This window comes from Myripristis murdjan, chromosome 14 (assembly GCF_902150065.1).
Source record: "Myripristis murdjan chromosome 14, fMyrMur1.1, whole genome shotgun sequence".
Taxonomy (NCBI): domain Eukaryota; kingdom Metazoa; phylum Chordata; class Actinopteri; order Holocentriformes; family Holocentridae; genus Myripristis; species Myripristis murdjan.
The window spans coordinates 27,951,389-27,979,343 of record NC_043993.1 but is presented as its reverse complement, the minus strand read 5'-3'; the positions used below and the strand labels follow the sequence as shown (position 1 = coordinate 27,979,343).

The window sequence follows — 27,955 nt, the reverse complement described above, 5'->3', positions numbered from 1 at the left end:
TGAGCTGTTTATTTTTGGAGTGTAGATATGACTGTGTGGAAATGATTTTAACAAATAAAGTGCATCTTTCAGTCACCAGAGGATCCTGGTGTTCTCTTCTGTAAATGCTTGTCTATTCATAGTAATGTCTTAATCTACTGGCTCCTCCCTGAGGAAATGCACAGTCCTGTCTGGAAATGAGTTCATGAGTGAGGGGGAGGATCTTAAAAAGTCATAATCCTGCTAACTCTGGCTAAACCTGAGATCTTGCAGGTTTGAGATTAAGGTGCTGTTGCTGCGGTAACAAGTTAGACTAAATCTTAAGCTTGCTTTGAGGAAGTGAAAATCCTGGGTTTATGTCAAAATGTCAACAAACTAATCCAGCTAACTCACTTATCCACATACAAGGAACAGGAACCTGGAGAGGTAATCATTACCGGGGGAACCTTGATTATCCTCCAGGAAAGGGAGGATGTCAGTGATTTTTTCATCTTTGTGAAATTTGTCTGCTGCAATTTCTTGCTGCTCGACAAGACAGATTTTGTTCAACTGCAGAGGTCGGTATCAGGATGCAATGCAATATAGGCTGTAAGACGAGTGCAAGCACACCCTGTTGTCACAAGTGCTGCCTGCTGAGAGCAATCAATGCCAGTAATCTGACTTTACGTTTCCCAATACATAAAACTAGCTGGATATTTCAATATTTGTTAAGCAACATCAAGCTGATTACCTGAGGCAGATCACCAGGTGACTGTTCGAGAGGAGAGATGCTGCACCAGCTACATGATTTGACTGTTTGCAAATATTGAAGGGTAATATTTAAACTTAAAAGTAATATTTGTACAGAGAACGCCAACAGTGTATGGAAAACATGACATCTAGCATCTGGTTTCTGCAAAGGCTTTTTCACAACTGTGTTGATTTGTGAGGAGGAGGAGGAAGACACCATAAGATTTGTTGCCTGGAAATAAGGATCTGTGCACTCATCTCGGTTGATCAAATTCAACTGTTTATGCTGGGAATCATTTGAAACAAAAGACCATGTTCGGGCTGATGGCATCTGAATATTCCACTGAGCGATCCCAAACAGGATTTTCCGACATATAATGCCCAAGGTCAAGCAAATTATCTCAAAGTTTTGTTGAACAGTGTTTGATTGAGTGTGCTTAACACCAATACAATGGAAATGGGAGGTCAACGCATCTTAAAAATGTTCAAAATATGGTAGTCACTTATTGTAAATGTGATAACTTCTGGCTTTTATTCATCTTTATCCTTGTTTCCTTGTTTGTATTTATTTTATTATGTCTGATCCCTCGGGCTGAATATGTTTAACTTGCCTCTTTGTATTTTATTTCATTGCATTTTGCCTGCTTGATCAGTTTTATTGATCTGTTCTTTATCAGACTTGTAACTCTCTTGACTGTGAGCCACTTTGTATTTTGAAACGTTGAAATGTGTAGATGACAACCCCAGTCTCCTACTTGACAAAAACGTCTTTATGGACAATTATATTGGGTAACACATGCTGGCGGTCTGAGGAAAATGACTCTGTTGTCGTCTTCAGAAGCAGAAAATTAAGGCAGCAATGAAGCCAGCTGTTGGATGTGGTTAATGAGATTTCACAGCAAAGGTTCCCAGAGATAGTCAAGTGGTTAAGTCCCTCGCCTCTGGAACCACATGTTTGGCCCCACTGGCCTAACTAGAGGAATTACTTGGTGGAAATAGATGCTTCTGAAAGTCATCTGTCCTCTAAATCACTGCTTTCGCCTTCTCCTGATGGAAATTACAAATGTGGCACATGTGCTCAGCGTAACATCTCTTCCAAATGCCAGTAGTTCACCTTCGTGCTGCAAAAATGAATTAAATTAAAGGTGTTATTTGATGTTGCACTAAGAGTGTCACGCACATAATCTCATATAGAAAACCACAAGTTCAAAAACTTTCAGGGAGCTCAACTGCAAACAACTGCTGTACAAAAGCACTGTAAGATGTGCTGAATTGTCTGATGTGATTACTATGTTTTTCTAACTTGACATTTTCTGATTGTTTGGTCTACTGTCAGTGGATTCTTATATTCACAACAGAGCAGATTGCATGGTATTGTCTGATATATAACATTTGTTGTTATTTATGGATGAAAATCTTGTATATCTTGAAAAACCAGATTCAGTGGCCTAGCATTCACAGAAGCCAGACTGTTGCCTCCTCTGCCAGCCTCAATGCTTTCCTGCTGTGAGAAGAGTAAAAATTACAAAAGGTGAGTGGACGACTCATTCTCTTGAAGAGAAAGGAAAAAAAAAAAGTTATAGGTGCAATTCTCCAAGCGCAGCTTATAATCGTACTGAAATAGGATTAACACCCTCTGTTGCTTTCAAAGGCTATTGATTGGGCTCTTCAAGAAAAAAAAAATAACAACAACAACAAATAAGCTGCTTTCCCTAATTAGGGACAATGTTACCTTCTTATCCTCTCAGCTGGATCACCGCAGCACTGACATGGAGCGACAAGACTGTTTTAACTTCCAGTTACACTGCCATTTAAGAGCAATTGCACGCTGATCGTTTCCGCTATTTGAAAACAAAGCTGGTGCATCAAAATGCTGATGATTATTACAACTGTTAATGTTGGTAAATTGAAATATAGGTCAAAACTGATAATATGCTGTTTTCTGCTCAGTTTTTGTCAATTAGTCCTGCTAAGACACATGGCTGCTGCATTTCACTCACGCCATTTAGTTGCTTCCATTTTTCTTGTTAGATTTGCATGTGGTTTTTAAATAAGCTCCAATCTGACCAACATTAATCTAATGAATGTGTACTGAGATCTTGAAAATAATGATGTGTAGAAGATTTGATGTAAATTTGTAAAGTATTGGGAAAAAAAGACATTTATCCAGTCAAGCCACCATCTGGGCAGGTTGAAATCAAACTGAGCACTGTGTGACACAGAAGGAAAAAGGCACTGCCTCTCTAGATGTGCGAGCTAGGCAAGCACAAGTTCAGTGAAACACATTACTTGTGAAATAAAAAAAATAATAAAAAAAGAAAACTTGCTAACATGGAGGACAGATATCCATGAGATAATTTGTATGTATTCAGAGTATAAGAAGGCTGGGAGAGAGCAAGTGTTAGGTAGTGTTTACAAGCAAACCCCAGAGTGATTTGACTGCGTAGATGGATGGCCACTGGAGATCACAAGGCTACAAAAATGTTCCTCTCCCTGTGTGCAGAACAAGCCTTGGATTTTGATGATGAAGCCACTGCCTTTAATCAACCAGGAAGGTTTTGAGGGATACACCAGTGGAGATGGATGAGCCTGCTGTGTGTTTGGTTGCAGACTACAAAGAGCTCTGTGCCTTGTTTTCCATGGTTACACATCTATAGGGAGCAAGGAAGGTAACAGTAAACAATTTTCCTCATCTTGTAACCATAAACTAACACGAAACATGCAATTTGGTAATATTCAGATGTCAGAGAATTTGATGAGACTACTAGCTTTCAAACACAAAACAAATTATAATTCACTCTCTCCAATACATTTAAATAATGACTTATATTTATAGTCTTCCAATTTCTTGTCTCAGTGAGGAAATATAATTATAAATGATTATAAATTATTTATAAACTATAGGTATAAAGTTTAACCCTCCTATTATGTTTGGGGTCAATTAGACCCCATTCAATGTTTAACGTCTCTAAATAAATGATTAACATCTTTTTTTTTTTTTTTCTTCGTATTTAATTACTTTTCCTAATGTAATGGGTACTACCAGGTAAACATAAAATTCACATGATGATATTTCTTCAATGCCATGTACACACTTTGTACACATCGGTTATACATAAAAAAATAAATAAATCTGTACTTAGAAATAATATAAAGCCATTAAAACACCAAAAAGATATTTCTTTCCAATTTTAGGTCAATCAGTGAGATTTTATGGTGATTTGCATATTTTTCCATAGTCGCGTAACAGGAATACTGGACGTATAAGTGGGGGTGGGGTTATGTTTTATTTAAAGGGCTATTTAGGTAGTCAACAAAGAAACATAAAGTACCTGACACATAAACTTTGGTAACAATTTTAATCATAATAATTTTGTGGAGGTTTAAACAGCTGGGGTCAAATTAACCCTAAACATAAGAGATGTTAGTAAATTTGAACATAACAGGAGGGTTCAGCTATGAATTCTAAATGTCAGAAATGAAATCATTTAAAATGTTCATACTTGAGATGCCTTTCTATACTTTCTAACTATTTTTCAAAATAAAATTTAACTTTGCAAAAAATGGCATTCACATTTATTAGTGTGCAACTGTAGCACTAATATACTTATTAAATATATTTATAATTTATAAATATGCATTAATAAATTATTTCAAAAGAGCATTGTTTTCAGCACTGTTGTTCACTGCAATAGTTAAGTGCTTTTTGCATGTGCTAGTCAAATAGCTATACAGCTATTTGGTGAGATAAGGTAGCTAATAAGTAAAAGCTTACCATCCGATAGGCTAACAACTCCTATAATGAACTGAAAGCAAATTAATGTGCAAGTCTTTTCTCCATCTCCTCCACTGAAACAATTTTCCAGGCCCTCACATGGGCACAAACAATAACTGGGTGCCTTTGTTTTCCACTTCCAGGCTAACAAGGCAGGGGATCGTGGCCCTGCACAGTTCCCCAGAGATGATGTGCAGGCTCACTGAGTGTGCACAAGTCCTGGCATCCACCCACCACTGGAGGCAGAGCCAAGTGTGAGACAAAGGCTGGGGGAGTGCACCCCAAACTGAAGCGAGTGTGCTGGCAGCAGGCACTGAAGAGTCCTCCTATAGACCGAACACTGCCGCTGGTCACCTTGGGGCCTGCACCGCAACACTACAGCATCTCTCCTTGATGAGAAATGCGATATGTTCAGCATGTTAATTGTTGAAAGGTGAATTGTTTTGCTGCTATACTAGCTAAGACAGTCCTATAAAAGAGATCTATGATCTCAGTGAGACCTTTCTGGTTGAATACAGGTTAAATAAATAAAGTAAATGTCCACAGCATCATTTAAAAAAAAAAAAAAAAAAAAAAAAAAAAAGCACATCACCATGCATGTATTAATTACTGATTGATTGGTGTGTCCCAGGCCACAGGACAGGGACTGAAGGATCCAGTGCTTCTCTGTGGGGCCGGGGCACAGCGGCAGCACTAATCATTTGGTCGATAGCCACTACCAAGTCTTTTGAGGCTGTGTTCCAAACACAAGTTGTACATTGTTAACACCATGCCCTAGATCAAAAACAAGTATAAAACCTGTAGCACGCACACAAAACCAAAGCACCACACTGATTACATCGTAGGCACGGCTACAAGGGATATGTAACTCCTCATCTATTCACCACTTTTCCTCATGTCTATCTGCACCTTTACCACGATTACCCTGAAGGCACTCTTTCATGAGACTGTAATGCCAAATGCGACACCCAGAATTGGACCATAATTGCCATTTGGCCATCACATAAAATACTGAACAACAATATACTGCACCATGTAATAGTCAATCAGGGGGCCTGTTTTGCTAATGCGTCTGTATGTGTTTGAGACAAACATTCCTAAAGTTATCAAGGCCCTTTCATTTTAAATGTCAGCACCTTCTGAGAAGCATTGTGTAGTACACTTAGCTAACAGTCAGCAGAGCAGAGCCAATGTGTGTGCCTGCACTTTCAGTACATCTAATGTCACTGTTCTACACATGCAATATTGCGTGGATGACTGAAGTGCAACATATTTAAAAAAAAAAAAAAAAAGAAAAAAAAAAGAAAATTGCTTGTGTGTACCTGGACCTAAACAATACAGCACATTGGCATTAATCACAGACAATGATATATTTTGAGTAACTCCTGCATTCACTGCTATTATGTATTACAGTGGTCTCCAATCATGTGCCATGGGGGGCTGCAAGAATGTAGGTTTTCAATCCAACCAAAGGCCACACCAGACGATTTCTCTGATTAGTTCATCCCCTTTGTTTGAAGACGTTTTAATCAGTGAAATCACAGCGTGCAGAAAACCTGCATATTCTCAACCTAGTATAGCGTGATTGGAGATGACTAATGTAAGAGGTTGATGCTCCTGTCATGTGTTCTCCATTTATACCTTTAGTTCATAAGCAAAAATATAACAAGATTAGACATTTTGAAACTAAGAGAAATCCAAACACTTCCTTAAAAGGTGGGAAACGATGTAAAATGCATTGTCATCCATGCATAAATCATACAGGAATCTTGTCTCTACAGCCAGTCGATGTTTATTTTGCATGTCCATGCACTGAAATCAGTGGCATACTGATGCCAGAGTGTGGAGTCATTTCTCTAGTTTTAGGCCCAACCTGGGACAGTGGAGGGGGTCTATGCCCGGTTGGTATAGAAAAGACAGGAAAGCTGGTTACATAAGCAGAAAACTTGTCTGCTGTGCATAAGGTCCAGGGCAAGTAGCTTCCTAAGAGCCAAACAGAGAAGATGAGGACATTGGTAGGTCTCAAGGCACATTTTGTGCTTTAGGCACATATGGAAGATTGGGGTATAAAATTACTTTAGAGCTGTCTGGAGAAAATTCAGTGCCAGTAGAGTGAACTCACAGTGAATGGGGGAAATTCATAACCAGGGAATGTGTCTGTGGTGACTTCCCATCGAAACCCACGTGCCATACGTTACAGCAGACATGTACAACTTCAGCATGGGAAATTCAAATGTGACTGGAAAGAGAATTCCCACAATGGAAGACTGGACAAATATCACCTTCCTTTTTTTTGCACTGTTGGTCAAATGCACACCCCCTGAAAGACTACAGGCATCTTGAGGAATATATCCTAGTGCTTTGATTAGTCTAACTGGCATTAGGGGGTGACCGCTTTAGCATGAGGTCATTCCCCACAGGGGCAAGAACCCCCAGGATAAATATTTCTTGCACAATTCTTGCTGACAAGTGCCTGAGTAATGTAAAAGCCCCTGTGTAATGGGAGAAACCACAAATGACCAACATTCTCCAGAAAACCATGGCCCTGCTGGCCCAACTGTGAGCCAACACAATCATGATGAATTTCTCCAGATGTACCTTCCTGAGTATGGGCCAGTCAGCTCCACTAGGGGGAATGCATAATAAAAAGAACAGCTAACAGCGTGCGTGTTATGCTTCAGGATCTACCATGTCTACATTGCCAAACTTCTGCCATATCTGGGAGACTATCCAGTACTATCCTGATTAGGTGTTTCTGTCTTTCTCCTGGTAGCATTTAACAAGGACACACTGCATTGCTGTTTCCTATCACCTTTTCTTTATTGGCATTAATAGAAAGAGGAAGAGGAGAGGAGAGGCAAGCACTAATGCACAACCCTCTTTATTGTGCACATAAAAGAATACATAACACACATCATACTGGGCACATGGATCTAGTTTTGGCACAGGGCAACTAATGATGTGATTGAGCATAGCCTGATTTTTTTTTCATGAGACACCTTCACAGAAATGCATGACCTGACTGACATTTTCAGGCAAAGTAGAGGTACATCTGAGGTTTCTCCCTTGGGTGTGAGGTGCTTGAATAGTCTCTTAATGAGTAGGATGTAGGTCCAAGCTTTGCATGTAGGGCTTGGCCGCCTGAGTCACATTTCAGGGAATTTGAATTCAGCTTTGTACTGACCCCAGTGTCCCACTTTCTTGAACTCATCTTTTGGGAAACAGGTCTACACCCAAATTTAAACAACATTTCTTGGGCAATTGAACTTCTGCTACATTTGAGTTTGATAATGATGTCCATGGGCTAAAATGTCCACAAGACCTTGGTATGCTACTGTTCATTCAGTATGTATTTGCACTGAGATCATTTTGAATGTGTGCAACATACACCCTTGGAGAACATCTTGATCTGGTGGGAAGTCTAAATCTAATATATATTACTTTCTTTAATTAAAAAAGCAGCAGTAGTAGCCAGATTTCTAAGACTTGTATTTGCCTTCGTATCAAGTGTTAAGTTCCAAATTGAACTTTTGTTAGTCTAATGCAGCGGACTAGTGGACCGAAGTACTGCATTGGCTTTTCTGTGCTGTAATATTTTCATTCTCTGCATGAATGGTTTCCAACCACTGCAAACAGTATTAACACTGAGTTATGAAAATGTGCTATTGCATGATCTGAATTAAAATTGGATAAGTTTTGACAACACTGTAGAGTCAGTGTCTCTAGCCAGTAACCTTTGATACTGAATTTTTCTTTCTTGGCTCCCAATTGTTTAAAGTCACCGAATGAAACTAATGTCTGATTGAAAACTTGCTCGCATCTTGAATGAAATTCATCATCAGCAGCATTTTTAGGGGATTTTTTTCAAACTTCATTTTCTACTTGGAAAGAAACCTTTATGCAACAATTAAATTTCACATGTGACAGTATTGTGTGACAAGTTGTACAATATTATTTGCCTTCAGATATTATTACTCTTCATAGCTCTTCACTGCTTGTCACAGTTTTGCTTATCTGTCACCTGTCAGAGGACATCTTGTTGTTAGTCCTAAAAAGCTCTGATGAAGGCTGTGTTTGTCAAAACAAATCAGCATTTTTATGTGTTCAGTAAAACAAACATAGTCCAAAGACAGAGCTCAATCATATGCTTTATTTTTGGACCTGCTCTATGTCTCTTTTGGAATAAATCTTTGAGTAGTGCTAGTTGTTTTGTTTATTTTCATGGTTAAGCACTCAAGTGAAAAAGCACACTCTGTTCCCAACCCTGTTATGGAGAAAGACCTGGTCCTACATTTACACTGCATGTCTGAGGTGACACATAACTACTTTTTTAAAGTATTCAATACATAGCTGATTTACTTCTTTTGGTGTAACCAGCATAAATTTGTATGATATTAAATTGGATGAAACTGATTTGTGCCAGATTTATTGTACTTGGAACTTCTACCACTGAGCTTGCATGCGACGTGTGTCTAGATGCCAACATCAGTCTTTTTTTCCAACAGCACTCTTGGTTGAGAGATCTGATAATGCGTTTTCTCTAGTCCTGTATAAATATGCTTTGCTAACTGCACAAGCTGTGACCACAGCAGCTGCATGTAGCAGGACAGCCCAACTTCAGTGTCGTTTGCATCGCCTGCGCAATCAAGCATTGCGACTGCAATCCCTAACGCGACTGGAGAGGATTTGGAGGTTTAATAAAATGAAAATCAGCTAGGCTTCCATGATTCTTTTACCAATATGGATAGCACTGAGTGTAGTTTGTGCGCTTACTGTTGACGTCACTCAACTATTGCTCATTTGGACCTTGTCTGAAGTTCCAGGATGCAAACTGTGTCTAAATACAGGAACGTGACGTGGCTCACATATTATAGCATGTGTAAACAGCAAGTACAAACAAATCAGATATAGACATAGAGTGCAGTTCCGGAGAGGTATAAATGTAGCAGAACCGTCTGGCAGTCTGGTTTGGGCCAGGCAACTGCCTGCTGTATCTATATATATATTTTGCAACTTCCCCAACAGTTGTGACAGTATTTCTGGCATTCTTTGCAATAAAGCCTGCACAATAATTTATTCTCCATCAGGATGTAACATTTTGCAAATAGAAGCCCATCAATGTCCCTTCTCCCTGCTTATCTCCGTACAGACAGGTCAGTCACACTCTTGTCATATTAACATTTCAATTCCCAGATCCCTGTTGTAACACAAAGGACAGCAAGGATGAAAGCACAAAAGCTCTGGGTTTAAAATGTAATTCATTATGAATGCGAGCATCTTGCCTGATTAAGTGAAGCATGAACACACTGGGATACAGAAATAGCAGCAAACATTTGGTTTTCTTCGGTCTTGAGTTAGAGATAAGCAAAAAGGGAATAAATGCTCTTGAGCATGTACAATGCAACTCACCCGAATTTGGACATACCCGCACACTCTCAACCGCGGCGTGCTTGTGTGCAAATAATGCTCCGCACTATGTTAATGTTCTCAGCATTAATCCTGTCATTCAAAGTGCCTCCACAACATTTACATCCATCCAATTATCCTAATTAATTAGTCCAATTACAACAAGGACAGTTTATTTTCCTGTGCACAATTACGTTGTAATGATGATTTGGAAACAGGTAATGATGGGTAATAAGTGGAGCGAGAAATCCACCGGGGGTCACTCAATGTCAAAGATGGTAAGATAAATTGAGAAGGGTAACGGAGGGAGACAGAGGGACGCAAAGAGGTAAGGATGACAGTGAAGGTGATGAGGAGGAATATGATATGTAATATTACTGAGCATCTGAGAGAATCTATGAGGAAAAACACAAATAAATATGGCAGAGAGACAGAATTACAGGTGATATGCTCACAGACACAACAAGGTACCTGAAGGAGAGAGGAATTTCCAGCTGATCGAAGGCTCTGGTTTACCGCTGGCTTGGCACATCAGGGTGACGTTGGCGCCTTCATTTACCACAATGTCTTTTGACAAGTTGATGATTTTTGGTGGCACTGGGAAAGAAAATAAAAAAAAGAGATATTCAAATTATTAATTAGTTCACTAAATAACCACCGTCAAGCAAGGGTGACCCCAATTCAAGGTATGAATAGCTGCTCCTGCAGTGCTGCTTGTAATTTATAAGAGTTAATCAATATTAAAAGATGGGTGCAGTATTTTTCATCTCGGGCTGCATTAAAAAGGTGATTGCCATCATTTGTAACTGTACAAAGCACAACCTCACTGCTAAGTTTGGTGACATGAAGTTTACCACTGCAGCTCCTTCGTGGCCTTCAGCACAGTCAAACCTTGCACTCATTTCTGTTCTCAAAAAAACATCATAAATGTCCTTTCTGAAAGTGGAAAACTCACAGCACAGTAAAATGAATCTTGAAATTCACCTAAAAATGATTGGAAACAGTGCTTTCAAGCAAGTTTTATTTAACACTGGCAATTAACACAGCCTTGTATGCACATCCACATTGTTGTGCTGCTAGGTCAACTAATGCTGCGGTCACATGAACTTGGAACTCAGGATTTCCACCCAGCATGTATCAAGGTGGGACATGAATGATCACAAAAAAACTTTGAATTTTCCAAAAACAAAGATTCTATTTTTGCTGACTTGACACCGTGAACACAACATTGTCTTAGGCTGGAAATCTGCGAGATGGAGCTTCTCAAATCTTAGTTCAAGAGAACATAGCACTGGAGGAATTAGCAGCACAGGCATGTACGTGCTATCGTACATGCTAAATAAAACATTAATTGTGCTGCAATGGTTTTGGGTGGACATTTTCAAGACATATATGACTGCACTGTGTGTTTCCTATTTTGAGAAACAACATTTATAATGGTTAAGGATTGTGTAGAGGGCTAACAAGCAACAGCAGCAAAGAGGTTAGGTTTGTCGTTGCTAAAACTAGTGGTGAGGTTGTGCTGTGTGCAGCTATGAATGATGGGTATTTTAATACAGCCTGGGTTGAAAAATGCCAAAGTTATCCTTTGAGCTGCAATCCCAGACAGTCATAATTGCATTGTTGTCACAACTTCTGCACATCAAACTCTGTCTCTAAAACAGCCTCAATAAAGTGAAAATCGAGAAGAGATAACGATTATATTCCCTGCAAAATGGCCTTCCATAAACCACCATCTCAAACTGTGACTGTGGCAAACAGTTCACCTTGAGGTGGCATGCCTGATTTTTGTTTTGGGAGAGAAAGGGTGAAGATGAATGTTCACCAACCACACACCATAAACGAAAAAAAAAAAAAAAAAAAAAAAAAAAAAAAAAAAAAAAAAGTGAGTGATTTTCTTACAAAGGGGAAATATGAATTATTCAGAAGGCAGTCTATAACTTTGTTATAATGGAGATAAAGCAAATTTCACTTTTCAAACTCAAGTCATCTATCAAATCACTGGGTATTGGGGGGGAAAGGGGGTGGGGGTCAACCTGAATCACCATCAGAGTTGTGCTTGGATGAAGTATTTCATAATTCCCTCAGGTTTGATGGAGTGGGCCTGTAACTGTGATTTATATTTTGTATTTATTGGGATGTATATGGGGTAGTTCATTCATTTATACATTTTCAAACTGCTTGTCCTTATTTGGGTCGCAGGGGGTTGGAGCCGCTCCCAGCACACGTTGGGAGGAGTGATGTGAGGATGAGAGAGAAGCCGGTCACACAGCTCTGCTCATGCCACTGACCTGCATTGCATCACATGGGCCGCACTGCATGTGTTGTCCACTACAGCCTAATTAGGATAGCACAGGTGTTATCCAGACATTCATTTTTAATAATTGCTGCTGCCACATCTGATTCTAATGTTAGGTGAATAACATGTCAAGAGAAAATTTCACCTCACATTCCAAGCTGTATCTTCATGAAGACAGTGGTCCTGTGATAACACTGCCCCCATGTGAACACACATCCCTGCAAGTCCACGCACATCTGCCACAACACCGCTTGTGTCGTGGCCGATCATTTTTGTCATCAAATCCTCAGCTGTTTTTCGATCTTTTTCCACTCCCAGATGGAAAAGTTAAATTGTCCAAAACCTATTGTGCCATTTAAATAGTGTTTGTCCAATCCAAACTGGCAAACATGACACTGCTGCAGCACAGCACACAGAGACAAGGAACAGTGTCGGTCTTGACTGAGCTCCAAGTGTTCCCCACTTCATGAATTTATGAATGAATTTGTTTTTTTTATTTGGATGATTTGATAACAAAAAAAATATACATATCCAATAGGTAAAAAAATAAATAAATAAATAACATTCAAATGTGATGGTGTAATGCATTATTGAAAAATAGTTTTGGAAGTATACATCTATGTGGTTAATTGTTCAGAAGTGCCAGTTTTACATATTCAGCACAAGACAAGCTAAAAACATGTTTTGTTCGTGATTCTATTTCTTGAAGAGGCCTCAACAGAGTTGCATATGAGCGTGTATCAAGTACATTACTCTCAGAGCACATACGGAGTGAAGCCTTGTGCACGGCTGCACCCTCAGCATGCTCCACAAAGGTAGAGAGGTGCCAGCTGAGTGGGAGAGGGAGCTATAAGGATCCCGGAGCTCGCTCCCCTGGGGAAACGTTTGCAGCACGAGTTCAATTTTAGCAGCCTACTGCACATTTTAAGAGCTTCATTCCTGCTGAACTTTGATTTGAAGGAACACTGATAAGTCCATGTGATGTGTAGGGGTGGAGTGTTCCAAAAAAGTAACACTTTGGTAAGCAACTCGGCACTGTGATCATAGTTTGGTACAGCAAGGAAAAAGTGTCAGCATCCATTCATTAGACAATTATAATTCATTTTCCCATTGACAAATGCAAAATAACATCTAAGGAATAATGCATGAACTTCAACTGAACTCATTTTTAGAATATAAAAGATTACAAATTAGAACTTACAATAAAGATTATTGGATTGAAACGGTAAAAGCTCAATTCCATCTTTTGGACCCCACAAGCAATTACAATCAATGAAGGACAATTATTTTTAAATGAAAATGGAATTGCTGCCGCGTAAGTTCAGTGGGCTTTGTGACTGGAGCTTCTAATTCTCTCTAAACAAGTGAAACCTTTTGTCTCTGGACTTAAAATGCGGCAATCAAAAAAAAAAAAAAAAAAAAAAAACGACATAATTACTTAGCGTCCTCATTTCAGTGAGAAGAGTGGCCAACAAATACTACTGCTCTTTCCCAGAGGGCACGGAAAACACACCCTTCGGTTGAAAGAAAATAAAAACCTTTAACACACCTGCAGTATTGTTTCTTTTCTTACATCTACAGTATCTACAGTTGCGGGCTGTAACACTGCCTGTTACCTTGATGACCACCTACTGCCCTGCTGCCACTGATTTAGCTAATGTGGCCAAAGCACATACGGACTGCATGATTATTATTATCAGTGTGGTATAATTAAAGTCATCATGCACTCCGCTGGATTTTTTTTTTTTTTTTTTTTTTTTTGGCATCTTGGGTCACTTGCCAATCGTTTACTTTCAGACTGGTGGGGGGAAAAAAAATCTCCTGATAAGGTGAGGTCATTTTAATTGTCACCTGCTATGAGAATTTCCCTGAAATCATCATCTTGTAATATGGCAGATCACTGCATTACTATTAAGATGCCACCTCAGTTCAGCTAAAACCAACCTAAATCCATGTGTGAACACAAAGTCAATAAAATGTCGGTAAATACCAGTAAAATGCAAGAACTTGTGAGTGTCAGTAAGTGCAGCATGGGTACAAAACTGATTAAAAAAAACATGTATTTTTGATTTGTATTTTATTTATGTTGTCTATGCTTTGAGGAAGGAGTGCAGCACTATTTGCCTGCTGATATAGCATACCCAGTGGGGGGGATATTATTATGCATTCAATCAGGAAGCTCAGGTCAAGTCTGTCAGAGTTCCATATACTTAGATGTACTGACTCAAAAAGTACTGCTGCAATAAAAAATCAGGCATTATAAATAATTTATTTAGATTTTTATAATTAATCATATTAGGTTATGGTTCTGCTTTTTGGTACAGCTTTTTGAACTTTTGTGTGTTATATTATGGACTCTTGTGCTTTCTTTTGATTCATGTTCTTTCATGTTTTGGAGCTGTGTTTTCCCTATAGTTTTCCAATTTTTTTTTTTTTTTTTGGTTTTGTTTTGTTTTGTTTCTTGGTTTTCTGCGCTCATTTTGTCTCTATTGTTCTTGTCACCTTGTTCGTCCTCACACCTGTCCTGCATTGCTCCATTAGCCCTGTCCTTGCGTTGCCTGTCCTCGTTGTGTTGTTTCAGCCAATCCTCTGCTCTCTCCGGTCTCGTGTCCCTCCCCTTCTGCAGGTGTGTCCAGTTTGCCAATCAGTTCAGTTTGGAGTTGAGTCTCGTTCTTTGTCGGTCATTGCGTTTGCGTGCCTGTGTATTCCTCATGTTAGCGTTCCTCGTGCTTCCAGCTACTAGTTTTGTATTTCCAGCTCACTGCTGATTAAACAGACTCCTCACTTCAAGCTTGTTTGCCTCGAGTCTCCTGCTGTGTTTGGGTCTTCCAGCACTGAAGTGATTGAAGGGTTTTTTTCAATTCCATAAGGTCATATCTAACACTAAGCAGACTAAAAAGACCTTCTCTTCTCTTGCATTTCACATCAATGAAAAACATGCCACTGGGAAGAAAAAAAAATCAATAGTCATGAAGGTAAGTATGAAGTCTGGCAAAAGTTCCTCCTCCGACCTGGTGCTAAACCACATAAAACAAATTTTAGACAAAGAGCAAATTGCCTTTTGAATCTCTAAAGAATATCTCTAAAGTAATACAAGCACTTGGCACAAGAACTGTGATGGCAAATATTACCTCCTCCACTGAGAATGCTGCTTCTGGGTGGAGAGAGATGGTTACAATCAGAAACGTAAACTGCATACATGGATTACAGATCTCACTAATACCTCTCCATCTTTGCCGTTCAATAAAAAAGACCCCATGAAATTCTCTAATGCAAAGATAAAACACAGCTATTTGAAAAAAAAGAATCTACAGTGATAGCTCTGATTTTTTTTAAAGCAAGAGATCTGAGTCTGAAGGAGTTGCTTCCCTCCGCATCATCATTTTGAACCCTGCTAATATTCAGTAATAAAAATAATCATCTTGATTATGGTTGTCACTGTTATTTCCATCATCAATCAGGAAGAGATGGCCTGTCCCTACTTACAACATAATTATGCCATACATGTGTCCATGAAATGTGTAAAACAATATTCAGTGTATCCTTGAATGACAGAACTCTTTTTATTCATATTTAAAGACACCCACACAAGTCTGATTCATACTGAAAACAAATTTAATAATCATGTTGTTGTTTTTTTTTTTTTTTTCTGGGCTGCAGGATGTCACAACAAACCGCACATTCATTGGCCTCATCAGTTACCATCTTCAAAGTGAAAACAATAAGCCAAGGTAGAGGCACACATTCAAATGCTTCATACAGAAAATGCAGTCTCAAAGAACACTTATCTCAGTGTTTCCCTGACCGTAAGCAGTGGTGGGCAGGGTCGCCCACCACGAAATCTGTGCATCTTGTGCCGAGTATCAAAGTAATTCTAAACTAATGCCATGAAATTTATCATACAAATCTAGGGTTGCCAACCATCTTGTAAAATACTGAATCACTCCGGTGTCATTCACACCACACAACAGTTGTTGCTTGCATTTTAAAGCATAAATCAAGCAGCCAATCTTGCCTATGGATGATGGTCGACCTGTCGTCTGCCCACCACACACACAGCCAGTTTCTCTGATTATTTATTTATTTGTTTTGTTTTGCTTTGTTTGGTTTTTTTGGGGAGGGGGGGCTTATAAGAATTGTAGGAGAAAAGCCAGACTCTCTTTCCTGTGATGTGTATCTTGTTTTACCGTATTTCTCCTTTAAAAAAAAAAAAAAAAATTGCCAATCTTAATATGCAATGTAGAGATCATGAAGTCAGACCTTTAAAAAAAAAAAAAAAAAAATCAAAATTATTCTAAATTACATAAGTACTGCTGCAGCAAAACTCAACACTTGAAATTTTGAACAAAAAAACAAATCCCATCACTAGTAAATCTTATTGGGACACGACTTACTCTACTTTGGAAAATTTCCTGTTTATGGACTGTCTGTCTACTGCATGAGATTTTTCCATAGCCTTTTTGCTCACCACCACTTAAACCATTTTTAGCACAGAGCAATACTCCTACGATGTCAACAAGATCCTCGGCAAGAAAGGGCTGTTAAATCAAACTTCGATCCACAAAGTTCAGTAAAATGGCTTTTTCAGTCCAAGCTGCCGAATTACGGAACGCTCCGGCGACGACCACCAGAAAGTGTGGTACAGTTAAAAGCTTTCCCTCCGGCATCCAAAAATGGGCTGAAGGAAAATCAGTCTTCAGCAGTGGGAATAACCCTTGATGCAATGTTGTCCTGTCCACAGTAGATTTTACTGCTTGAAGACACTCAGGCGCATTTTCTGATGTGGTCACCTGCCCACTGACTACAGGTGAAAATGAGCTTTCAGCTATGTCTGACAATACCTATTTATTGATCACTGTCCTTGTTTAAAAAAAAAAAAAAAAAAATACATAACTGCAATCAGCAGATACAGTACACAACTGATATAACGAAACACTGACATTACAGGATAATTCTGGCTTTTTTTCAATATGGGCATTATTTTCTTGTTTCTTGCCATAGTGACAATCAATTGCATTTACAATTTGACCTTTTTTTCACTGTTGAGCCAAGTATGCAGTTTGCAGGGAGCACTGCTCTCCCAGCAGGGACTACCTAGGACTAAAACACAGCCCTGGACCTTGACCCGGACATGTCGTCCCCAGCTTCCTCAATACACCACTGATGCATGCACATACACACACACCAGTCCCTTCACACACACAGTGCATTGTGTATTTCTAATGGGAACATGCAGAATTGGCGTGGTTGTGCAGCATCCCATAATTTTACGCCCACAATAAAAGAGATACAGAGTTATAGTTCGTGGAATAGTCATTGTCTGGCTGCTTTTCAAAGGCTGTCTGGCTTGAAAACAAAGCAGACGCCCCACATTTGATAAAATTAGAGGCTTAATAATTATAATTATGAACATTTATTCCTATAGCATAAAAGGGCCTGTACTTCTGTATTAGATTTAGCTACTGGGGGGAAAAAGTTAAGGTGAAAGTATATCCATAAAAATCATTTATGCTTCATTAAATGGTATTGATGATAGCATTTTCATTGTTCACTAAATGTTCCTGTCATTTCTCCTTTTAAGATTTAGTGATTGATGTAATCTTCTGAAGTTGAGGAATGCAATTATGACTCATTTCACAAAAGAAATCATGGTGTTCAAATTCCAATCTTGAGCAAAGGTATGGGAGGAAAAAAATCAGTTTATATTCTAATTGCTAATTCTATGAGTTCACAAGGGAGATATTTATATGAGGGCATTTCTAAATGTTTATGTAGTATACTGACAGGTGATGCTGCCTTTGTGTTGGGATATACTGAGGAGAGGAGAGAATTTCCTCTCCTCCTCTAGTGTCGAACCATGTGCCAAAAACTCCACCAGGTGATTTCACTGATTAGCCCACCTTCAAGCAGAGAGAAGGGACTAATCAGTGGAATCACCTGGTGCAGGTTCTGGTTGGAATAGAAACCTGCAGCCTCTTGGCCCTGCACGGCAAATGATTTGACACCTCTGCTCTAAAATACTATTTCAGATGTTCCAAGTATTATTATGCTGTGGCATAAAGACTATTTTAAATAGGAAAGTCATCGCGTCACCTTTTCATTAATCAGGAACTTAATTACTGAAACCTTTGTGCTGTGGGTAAAAGACAGTATAATTTAAACAGCGGCCTACATTGAACCACATTCTGTTGTGTCATTTGTCTGGAAAGTTTCCCTCCCTCTCCCTGTCATATCCTATCATTCTGTTGGCTTGTGCAAGGCTGGCGCTCGTCCTTGTCGACCTTGTCGTCTCTAACTATGGGGGCTCGAGCTCCGGCTTCGTCCTCCTCACCATGTGACACTACATGCACGTTGTTGGCTACATGAGTGTTAGTGTCAATTCTAACACTGTCAGTGGCACTGCTAATTGTGGCGCTACTGAAAAGGTCAATTCGTCTTCTGTATTTTGCAGCAGATGTCTCGGGAGATGTTGCTCTTCTTGGTAACTTTTCCGCCCCACTTCCTACATTCTTTGTTTCTCCAGTATTTCACTGGTCTTTGTCTCTTGTGGTCACTGTGACCGTGTGTGTGTGTGTGTGTGTGGCAGCGGGCTGCAACCCCAGGTAGGACTGGACCAGAAGGTATAGGAGACACACATGTGTTTCACCCTCTTATCATTTCTACGCCCCAGTGGAACACCAGGCTAGCAGAGTCTTTTCTTCTTTCTGTTAAATTTTTGGCATGGGGAATATAGTGGGCTTTTTTTTTTTTTTTTCTTTTTTTTCCAATCTCACTGGCACTGCCCACAGCTTTGCAAATCGATCTGCCCACCTGGATTTCTCCCACTGCTCCAGATGCCCAGCTGTTGCTCAAGACACACCAAGAGGGCCGACCCAGAAAGCAATTAAAACACATTAACACAAGCCTACATGCAGTTTTCTGATTATCTGTTGCCTGATATGTATGTATACTGCAGTGATTGAGCTAGTGTGAACTGGCTGGCAAGTACATAGTTCAAATACTTTGGTGCTGTGTTCACATCATATTAGTTTTTTTTGTTTGTTTGTTTTGTTTTTGTTTTTTGTTTTTTTTAATAAATAAAAAACAACCCACTAGGAAAACCTGTTCTTGTTAACCTTCCACCAGTAATTAACAGTAGAATAATATAAGCATTTTGTGCAGACTGTTATCTCCCACCTGCTGTCACAAACTGGAAAAGTGTCAACACAAGCAGTTAAAGATAGCAGGGAATTCACTGATGATGGAGATCCAAAGGTGTCGGAGTCCAAATTATTACATTCACAGTAACATGATCTAATACACCCATGAGAAACGAGAGGTATCCGGTGCAGTTTGTTTATGTTTTTTTAATTTTGGGTATGAATGTTCAGATGACAAAAGCTTTCAAACTGAAGTAGCAAAATTTTGATATTGCATTTTTCCAGTATGATGTAAATGGGGCAGCAGACTGGCAGCAAGCAAAGAAAACAGATGCACAAGCGGTGCTTTAAAATAAATAAAAAAATAAAATAAAAGACTATAGGAAGGCTGTATATGACACAGAATTTCCTCAGTCGAATCATATTTAACCATTCGATACGACAATTCATTTTACATATTTACTTACAATTCAAAAACCTTCTAGAAACCAGAAAATGCATTGACACAAGTTTCAATACTGACAGACCGTGTAAACTAATCAAAGCGATCACAATCAATTATCCTCAAATGCAACAGAGTGGTATTTGAATTTATCTATTTATAAAATTTATAAAATTCATTAAGACAGCCAGAGGCGGTCCTGGCTAGTTTTGCGCCCTGGGCGAACCATCCCCCACCCCCCCACCACATCAGGCCTATCATTTGTTAACATCCTATTAACTAAGAATAACACACTAGAAATTACTCATAAAGCTATATCACATATAGCTTACAAAATGTCATGTCAGTGTATAGGAAGTTATTTAGGTTACCATAGACCCACGTATAGCAAAAAAAATTAAAAATTCCACAGTCAGGACGTATTGTTTACCAAATCCACAGACTAACAGGCCAATGTGAACTTGCACTTGTTGTGTTGCAAACACAAACTAGCCTATGGGTGAAATTAATTCCATGACATGATGCCTAAAATTTTAATAGTTGCTTGTTCAGCAAAACTAAAAACCAAAAAAAAAAAAAAAAAAAAAAATTCTGTGGCTAAGTGGCAACATATTAGCAAGAGGCTAATAAATAGGGTATAGGCTACTGTTTCATTACATGCACAATTAACGTCACGCATAGAGACTTGCATACCTTTATCTTTTGAACATTTCTCCTCTTCTTCTCTCCTTCTCTTTCTGAACTGGGCACCTGATGTTTTTTTTGGCCTTTTGTCCATGATACTCCATTGACTTTTTGTTGTTGTTGTTGTTGTTGTTTGGCATTTTCACATAACCCAATAAATTACATGTAGCTATAAGGGGTCTATATTAATTTTATGAATGAAATACAATTTATTTGGAAGCAGCAGTTTGTGTTGTTTGGCCTGGGATCTTTCATATCAGAGGTTAGTCTATCCCCCGCCCCCCTCCCCTTTACTTTTCCTGAGACTCACAACCTGCGCACAGCCTCTGCAGTCGCAAGTTGATCCCCCGCGCCCCCCTCCCCCTTGCCTTTTCTTCTGACACACACGACCTGTATACATGACTCTCAGCAGCAACTTGACGTGATAGTAGGGGCGCCTCAGCGCCCACTGCACGAACTTGACATGGAAATGAGCGATATTAGTCTAGAAACGATTTTTTTTTTTTTTTTTTTTTTTTTTTTTGCGGACGCACTTTTTTTTTTTTTTTTTTTTTTTTTTTTGGACGGCGCTTGTGCGCCCCCAAGTAGATTGCGCCCTGGGCGGTTGCCCACATTGCCCATAGCAAAAACCGTCCCTGAAGACAGCTGCAAAAAGATTTTAATTGCCGGCTGGTTTGAATTGCCATGTGGCTTTGCTGCGATAATGAGGCAGCACACAGGTATGTCTGGTAAAATGAGGCTCTTACAAATTACTTATTTAAAAAAAAAATAATAATAATAATAAAAAAAAAATGATTTAATTGTTACACAAACGACTGGTTGACTAATAGACTCTTGGGTCTGTGACAGATGGTTTGACGCCTCAACTTTCAGGGGACTGGCATACACTGCTGTAGCTGAGATGTTGTGGTAATTGTTCAGACATAGTGGTTTGAAAAATGTGTAGCTTTCATGACTGAGAAAATATGCTGTTTTAAACACTTTAGGTTCAACTGTTGGAGCTTGCTGTGTGTGTGTGTGTGTGTGTGTGTGTGTGTGTGTGTGTGTGTGTGTTGGACAAAAATGGTCTTGGGGACCTGCAGGAATGAAACCATGGTAGCATAAGAGACAATATTTTGAACACAATCAATTATTATGATGGCAAATGGTAAGAAAACTGGGCCCAGGTTGAAAATAACCGGGATTATCCTTTAACGGTGAAACAGCGGTGTAATTGGCTCCATAAATAATTCACCCAACCTACTGTCTCAGAGGTGCTCTGTTTTAGAAGCACTGATTTCTGATCTCAAGACCCTGGGAAAAAAAAGCTGACACTAGAGGTTAGAGCTTATAGGTCTTTTTGCAGCATGGTTAAAAGCAATAGAGTCAACTCAAGCTATGTGTTAACATCTTCCAGAGCTGTTTTAACTGTACTCTAGTGTGGATACTTGTGGGATGCAGGCTGATAAAAAGCACAGAGAAAGCGAAAGATCGTGGCTCTTGATCTGGTTCGGCTGGTCTATCAGGCTATAGCTCAGGTTGGTTCAAACAAGACATAAGCTCCAGGTTTGCTCAAATGTGTAACAAGTGTCTGATTTCTAAGTAACTAATTCCTCAAAGAAAGTGCTCTTGGTTAAGATTATGGCCTAATTTTCATTGCCCACAAGCTCTCCAGTGTGTGTCTATTCTCTCTCCACAGCCTCCCCAATCTACTGCTGTTCCCATCTATCATGCTTTTAGTCAGTAAAAAAGAGCTCATTACAATAATAGAGTATAGCCTGGTTCAGACATAATATTGTAACAACATCAAACTTGGTTGCTTGTTCAATAAATCAATCAGTGCTCCATAGCCTAAGTGCCAAAATTCAGTCACACAGGCCAAACACAGTTAAGCACAAGACACTACCAAATTACCTTTTCATTATTCACAGATCTGTTTTGGGATTCTTAAAACATTACATTTTTGAGGCTTAGTTTCAGCATATTGCACCTGAGTTATATGCAGTCAATCTGTTTTTGTAATTTTTACTAGGCACATCAAAACCTACGCATTCTGGTGGTGATCACTAATCAGCTGAAATCAGACAAGAGCAGCTACAACAGAAGGGGTGCATCTTGTTGCCATCAGTGCTGCGTTGCTATGATGCTGTACCTTTCAACAAGTAGAGAGCAGCCAGCTCGACAGCTTTCTGATTATCCACTGCCCTGATTTCATTGGCTATTCCCCGCTCGTTATGGCCTAGTAATATTGTTTTTTAATGCATTCAGTGTAGATCACCATCAAATCTGGGCAGAAGGTGCAGTAACATTTACTAAATTAGTTACCAGAGAACTGAAAATACAACACATTGTGTGTCTGCAACTGTATGGGTGGATATTATTTCAGTCCCCAATCACCAGAACCAGTCAATTTAAATGTAAACATGTATGCATTATTTGCATGTAGGTTACACGCTGAATAATTTTACAGTAAGCCAAAAAAATCACAAAACATTACATCAAACGGCAATGTAAGTATACCAGTAGGATAAATTGATTTATAAAAGGAATATTCACTGGAGTGGTTGATGCACAATGGCTCTTCTGTAATTTTGGCTACAAAGCCCCAAGCACTGATAAGTCTCTAACTTTTAGACCTTATACCCGTGTGCTCCAAAGATGGCCCACATTATAGACTGAACTGCATTCCCCTTACTCAACAGGGCATAACTCAACCATCGAATAGCTAAAGTGACTAGATCTCTCCGAGAGGAAGTGTTGGATTGTAACATTGGCCTATTGAAACTGAGTTTTGCAGCTACATGGCAGGGACAAGACGTGTATAACTTACTGTCCCCCACAATCAAACATCAGAAGGGACTATGGATTGCGCTCCACCCATCTCTCGCATGAAATGACTGAGCCTCTGTTGGCCTGTTCTTAAGGAAACTTGGGAATGGTCCAGCATTTTGAATATAAACTTGATTGGCTGACCACACTGCAATCACTGGGGCCCTAAGCTCAGCATCTAGGACAGTGCCGGGTAACATTTGATGAACCTTTCGGGAATGATGTGTTTGTTTTTACACTCCTGCATCTACAACACCACAACAGCCCCACCAACTGGCCAGAAAGTCCCACAGCGTCAAGCAGCAATGTCTCACTTCACATCATGCATACAAAACAAAACAACAATTACACAAAGGGTGATTTGCAACAATCTTGGCACACACCATGGCCACTATAGACTTGTTATTCCTGGTAACAATAACTTGGCTATGCTCTTACTGCCACAGAAACTAAACAAGGCACTGCTTAACATTTTATAAAATTTGCAACATACCGTACCTAATCTAATGGGAACACTGACCAAGCAACACTTTGAACCTCAACATGGCAAAAAGATGCTGTAGAAGTCTATTTTGATGAGGATGGTAAGAGCATTTATCAGTCAGGTTGTAACAACATGAATATCGGTAGACTATAATGGAAAAGTAGGCTTGGCCACATTGTTTTGAATCAGATATGTAAGATTGAACTAGATGCAGGAAGCGATATACAAACAAATTTCCTCCTATTTTTCTTTGTATCAGTGATTTGATCTTATTTTGTTAGTAGCTTTCTTGGATTCACCAGTGTTTTCTTATTTTTGCTTTTCTCTTAGGTAAGAGAAAATTTTACCAGTGGTGGAATATTCTTACTAAGATAAGAAAAGGCTTTCTCACTGTCGTAGTCCATAAATTGAAAAAAAAAATGCATTAAATGAATATTCATGCATAATCACTTTTGTATTTATGTTTGGGAGCAATTGTAAGGATTACATTATTAAAGACTTGTAATGCAGACATTTGAGTTTGTTGAAATAACAGCAAAAAAGCCTCCAGATGACAAGAGTTATTAAGAGTTAAATGCATAAGTGTTTATACAGAACAACTGCATCTCTGTCTGTGGTGGGGCATCAGACACTGTCCTGTCCTGTAGTTGTCACCATGAAAATGCTCGGCTTGGACAACACATTTTTTGGTCATTTTAATACTGAACCATTTTCATTTTATTTCAGTAACAGTATGTCCCTCTGCTGAGACCATATTCACAGCATCACAGATTTTTTTTTTTTTTTTTTTTTTGCTGTTGGCTTTTTGACTTCCCTGTAATGCGAATACTGACCCTCTGGAAAATGACTTTTTTTTTTTTTTTTTTTTTTTTTTTAAGTTAATTTAACAGTACTTGAGTTTATTTCAGTTCAGAACTTTCTTGTCCTAAGAAGGGAAATATGACTTGTCTCAGCACAAACCATGGAATCACAATCAACTCTGATTTCAGCTGCTGAAGTTCTTTCTTCCCACGCCTTCTTTGGTGGCATCTCCAATTCCTGGGCCTGTGCCAGAGAATTTTGCACACGGCACAACAGCACAATGGCACAACTATTCCAGGTCTCATTACACAACCAGTTTCAAGCAATACAAGACCAAGAAACAGACACCCCAAGTTCACTGGAGGGGATGTGCAAGGATCTGAAGACCATATGGAAGGAGACATGTGAAGAAGAGGTAGGGGGGAAAAGACGAAAAGCCAACCCTGGCTATCCACAGAAACATAAAAGAAAGTGAGTGAGAAGGGGAGGAAAGGAGGTGCTAAACAGAAATAAAACTAGAAAAAAAAGGCAGCAGCACAGAAATAATATGAGGCAGCAAACAAGCCAGTGAAGAAAAGTGTCAGAAGGGACAAAAAGTACAATGAGGATCTAGCACAACAGGCAGAGGATGTAGCAGGAAAAAACAATCTAAAGGAACTCCATCTCACCACAAAGACGCTCACCGACAAATTCACACAAGCACAAGGACACAAAAGGAACACTCCTCACACCCAAGGAAGCTCAACTTCGGAGAATGACTGAACACTTTAGAGAACTGCTCAGTAGACAGCCCCCTCAACTGACAGCAGAGACTCCACCAGCGCCAAACACGATGGAAATAAACTGAACCCTCTTCCACTAAGATGGAACTTCAGAGGGCCATTATGGCATCGAGAGGAGGCAAAGCAGAAGTGCCAGATGAGATACCAGCCTTCAAGGCAGACACCAAAACCTCTTCCAGCATGCTTCACCTCCTCACGCAGGCTATCTGCGAGGAAAATAAAATCCCGTCCTCGGACTGGAAAGATTGCAGCATTGTAAAGATTCCCAAAAAGGAGACCAAACACTACAGAGGAATAACATTGCTTTCAACACCAGGGAAGGTGCTCAAACACATCCTGCTGGAGAGGCTTCAGAAAGCGGTGAAAGACAGGGAAAAGCCAGGTCGTCTTCAGGGATGGTAGATCTTGTGGACGCCAAACTGTCACCTTCAGGATTATCACTGAGCAATCCATAGAATCGAACTCTCCCATCTGTCAGTTTTATAGATTTTGAAAAGGCATTTGAGAGTGTCGATCATGAAACTGTTTAGGAACTGATGGTACACAATGGCATCCCGCCGAAGGTAATCAGCATCATCAAGAGCATCTACCAAGGGATGTCGAGTCCTTCATGAGGGATGCCCATCAGAGGCATTTGAGGTCCTGACTGGTGTGCTACAGAGATTTGTTCTCACCCTTCCTCCTCCACTGCATAGACTGGATCATGAACCAAGTAACTAACAACAGCAGAACCAGCATACAGTGGAGCCTAGCCACACAGCTAGAGGATCTAGATTTTGTTGATGTGACAGCATTACTTGCATACACTGACCAATAGATGCAGGAAAAATCACACAAACTAGGAAGAACTGCTGCAACGCTTGGACTCAAGATTAAAAGATCAAAAACGAGTCATGAATCAATAACAAGAACAACGCACCAATAATGATAGTTCATAACCAACTAATGAAGGTAGACAGGTTTATATACCTTGGGAGCATAATTTCTATGAACGGACGAAGATGTCAAAGCCAGAATAGGAAAAACAAGAACAGCATTCAACATACTAAACAACATCTAAACCTTGAACTTAAAATCAAACTGAAATCGTAATTCAAATGCCAAATCCATTTTGCTTTCAGGATCTGAAACGTGGAAAAATACCACCAGCATACTCAACAAACTACAGACATTCATCAATCGCTGCCAGACATCATCCTTGGAGAGGAAAACACACTATCATGCAACAGGAGGTAAAGTATGTCATTGTGCATGGTTTCACTGTTCCAAATAATAGTCCTTGGAGTTCACCATCATTACTTGTTCCCAAATCTAATCAGTCCCTGCAGTTCTGTAATGATTATCATAGCGTGACCAAACCGGATTCTTTCCCACTTCCACACATGGATGACTGTGTGGATTGTGTTGGCTCAGCCACATTTGTTACAAAACTGGACCTTCTGAAGGGATCTTGTTAAGTCCCACTCAAACCACGCACATCTGAAATCTGCCTTTGTCACCCCTGGCCATTTCTTGCAGTACAGTGTAATGCCGTTCGGGTTGAGAAATGCACCAGCTACTTTCCAGCAGCTGATGAATACAAGTGCCATTCACAACAGTGAAGTGTACGTAAATGATACTGTAGCCCTTACCCTTAATTTGGCTGAATGTGAGTTTGGGAAGGCTGGTGTTACCTGGGTAAACAGCTGGGATGTGGTTATGTGAGCCCTGTCCCTGCTGAACTGCAAGCTGTTTTGGATTGCCCAGGTCTCCAAACGTGCCTTGAACACCGCCGTTTTCCAGGGATTGCTGGATATTATCATGCATTAAGCAAAAACGTTGCCGATGTAACAGCTCCACTGACAAGCTTGGTTAGTCCAAACAAGTCACTCAAGTGGTCAGAGGAATGGCAGAGTGATTTTGAGGCTGCCAAAGCTCTCCTCTGTAGTTCCCCCGTGCTTGCTGCTCCAAACGTCACCTGTCCACTTAAGCTCGAATAGGATGTCTGTGCATATGGAGGTGCTCCTGCAGGAGGATGACTGTGGCATTGACCACCCAGCTGCATGTTTCTCCAAAAGGTTAAAAAAAAACAAACAAACAAACAAAAAAAAAACATCAGTTGTCCTATAGCACCATTGGAAAATGAGGCCTTGTCCCTGTCGATGGCTTTGCAACACTTTGCCGAGCATTGTATTTCCAGTCCGGTACCCACTGTTGTTTGTTCTGACCACAACCCACTGGTGTTTTTGACGCATGCTTTGATGCAGAACAGCAACCAGCAACTTATACATTGATACCTATTACTGCAAGATTTTAATATTGACATTTGTTACAAAAAGGGTTATGGCTGATGCCTTATTGAAGTCCTGTTAAATCAAATCATTTTTTAGGGGGAAAATGTTTTTTTTATTTTATTTCCTTTTTTTTTGGGGGGGGGGGGGGGGGGGGGGGGGGGGGGGGGGGGGGGGGGGGGGGGGGTGGGGGGGGGGGGGGGGGGGGGGGGGGGGGGGGGGGGGGGGGCGGGGGGGGGGGGGGGGGTGGGGGGGGGGGGGGGTGGGGGGGTGGGGTTGACTCTCCTTCAGTTGTCATAATTTTGTTTGACCTCTTCTCTCTCCTTCTCCTCATCATTCTCTCTCTCATCAGTCCTA

At 39.9% G+C, this 27,955-nt stretch overlaps 1 protein-coding gene across 4 annotated transcripts in view; it reads right to left on the bottom strand.

Annotated features, from left to right (window-relative positions):
- Positions 1–27,955, bottom strand: part of ntm (neurotrimin) — a 154,021-nt gene that overhangs the window by 20,693 nt on the left and 105,373 nt on the right. For all 4 annotated transcript variants that reach the window (XR_003929411.1, XM_030069751.1, XM_030069752.1 and 1 more), the window contains exon 3: positions 10,361–10,486. Coding sequence is in view for 3 of the 4 variants with exons in the window: in XM_030069751.1 (XP_029925611.1) it covers positions 10,361–10,486 (126 nt within the window). In the remaining variant the exon portion in view is untranslated. The remainder of the gene's footprint in view (positions 1–10,360; positions 10,487–27,955) is intronic.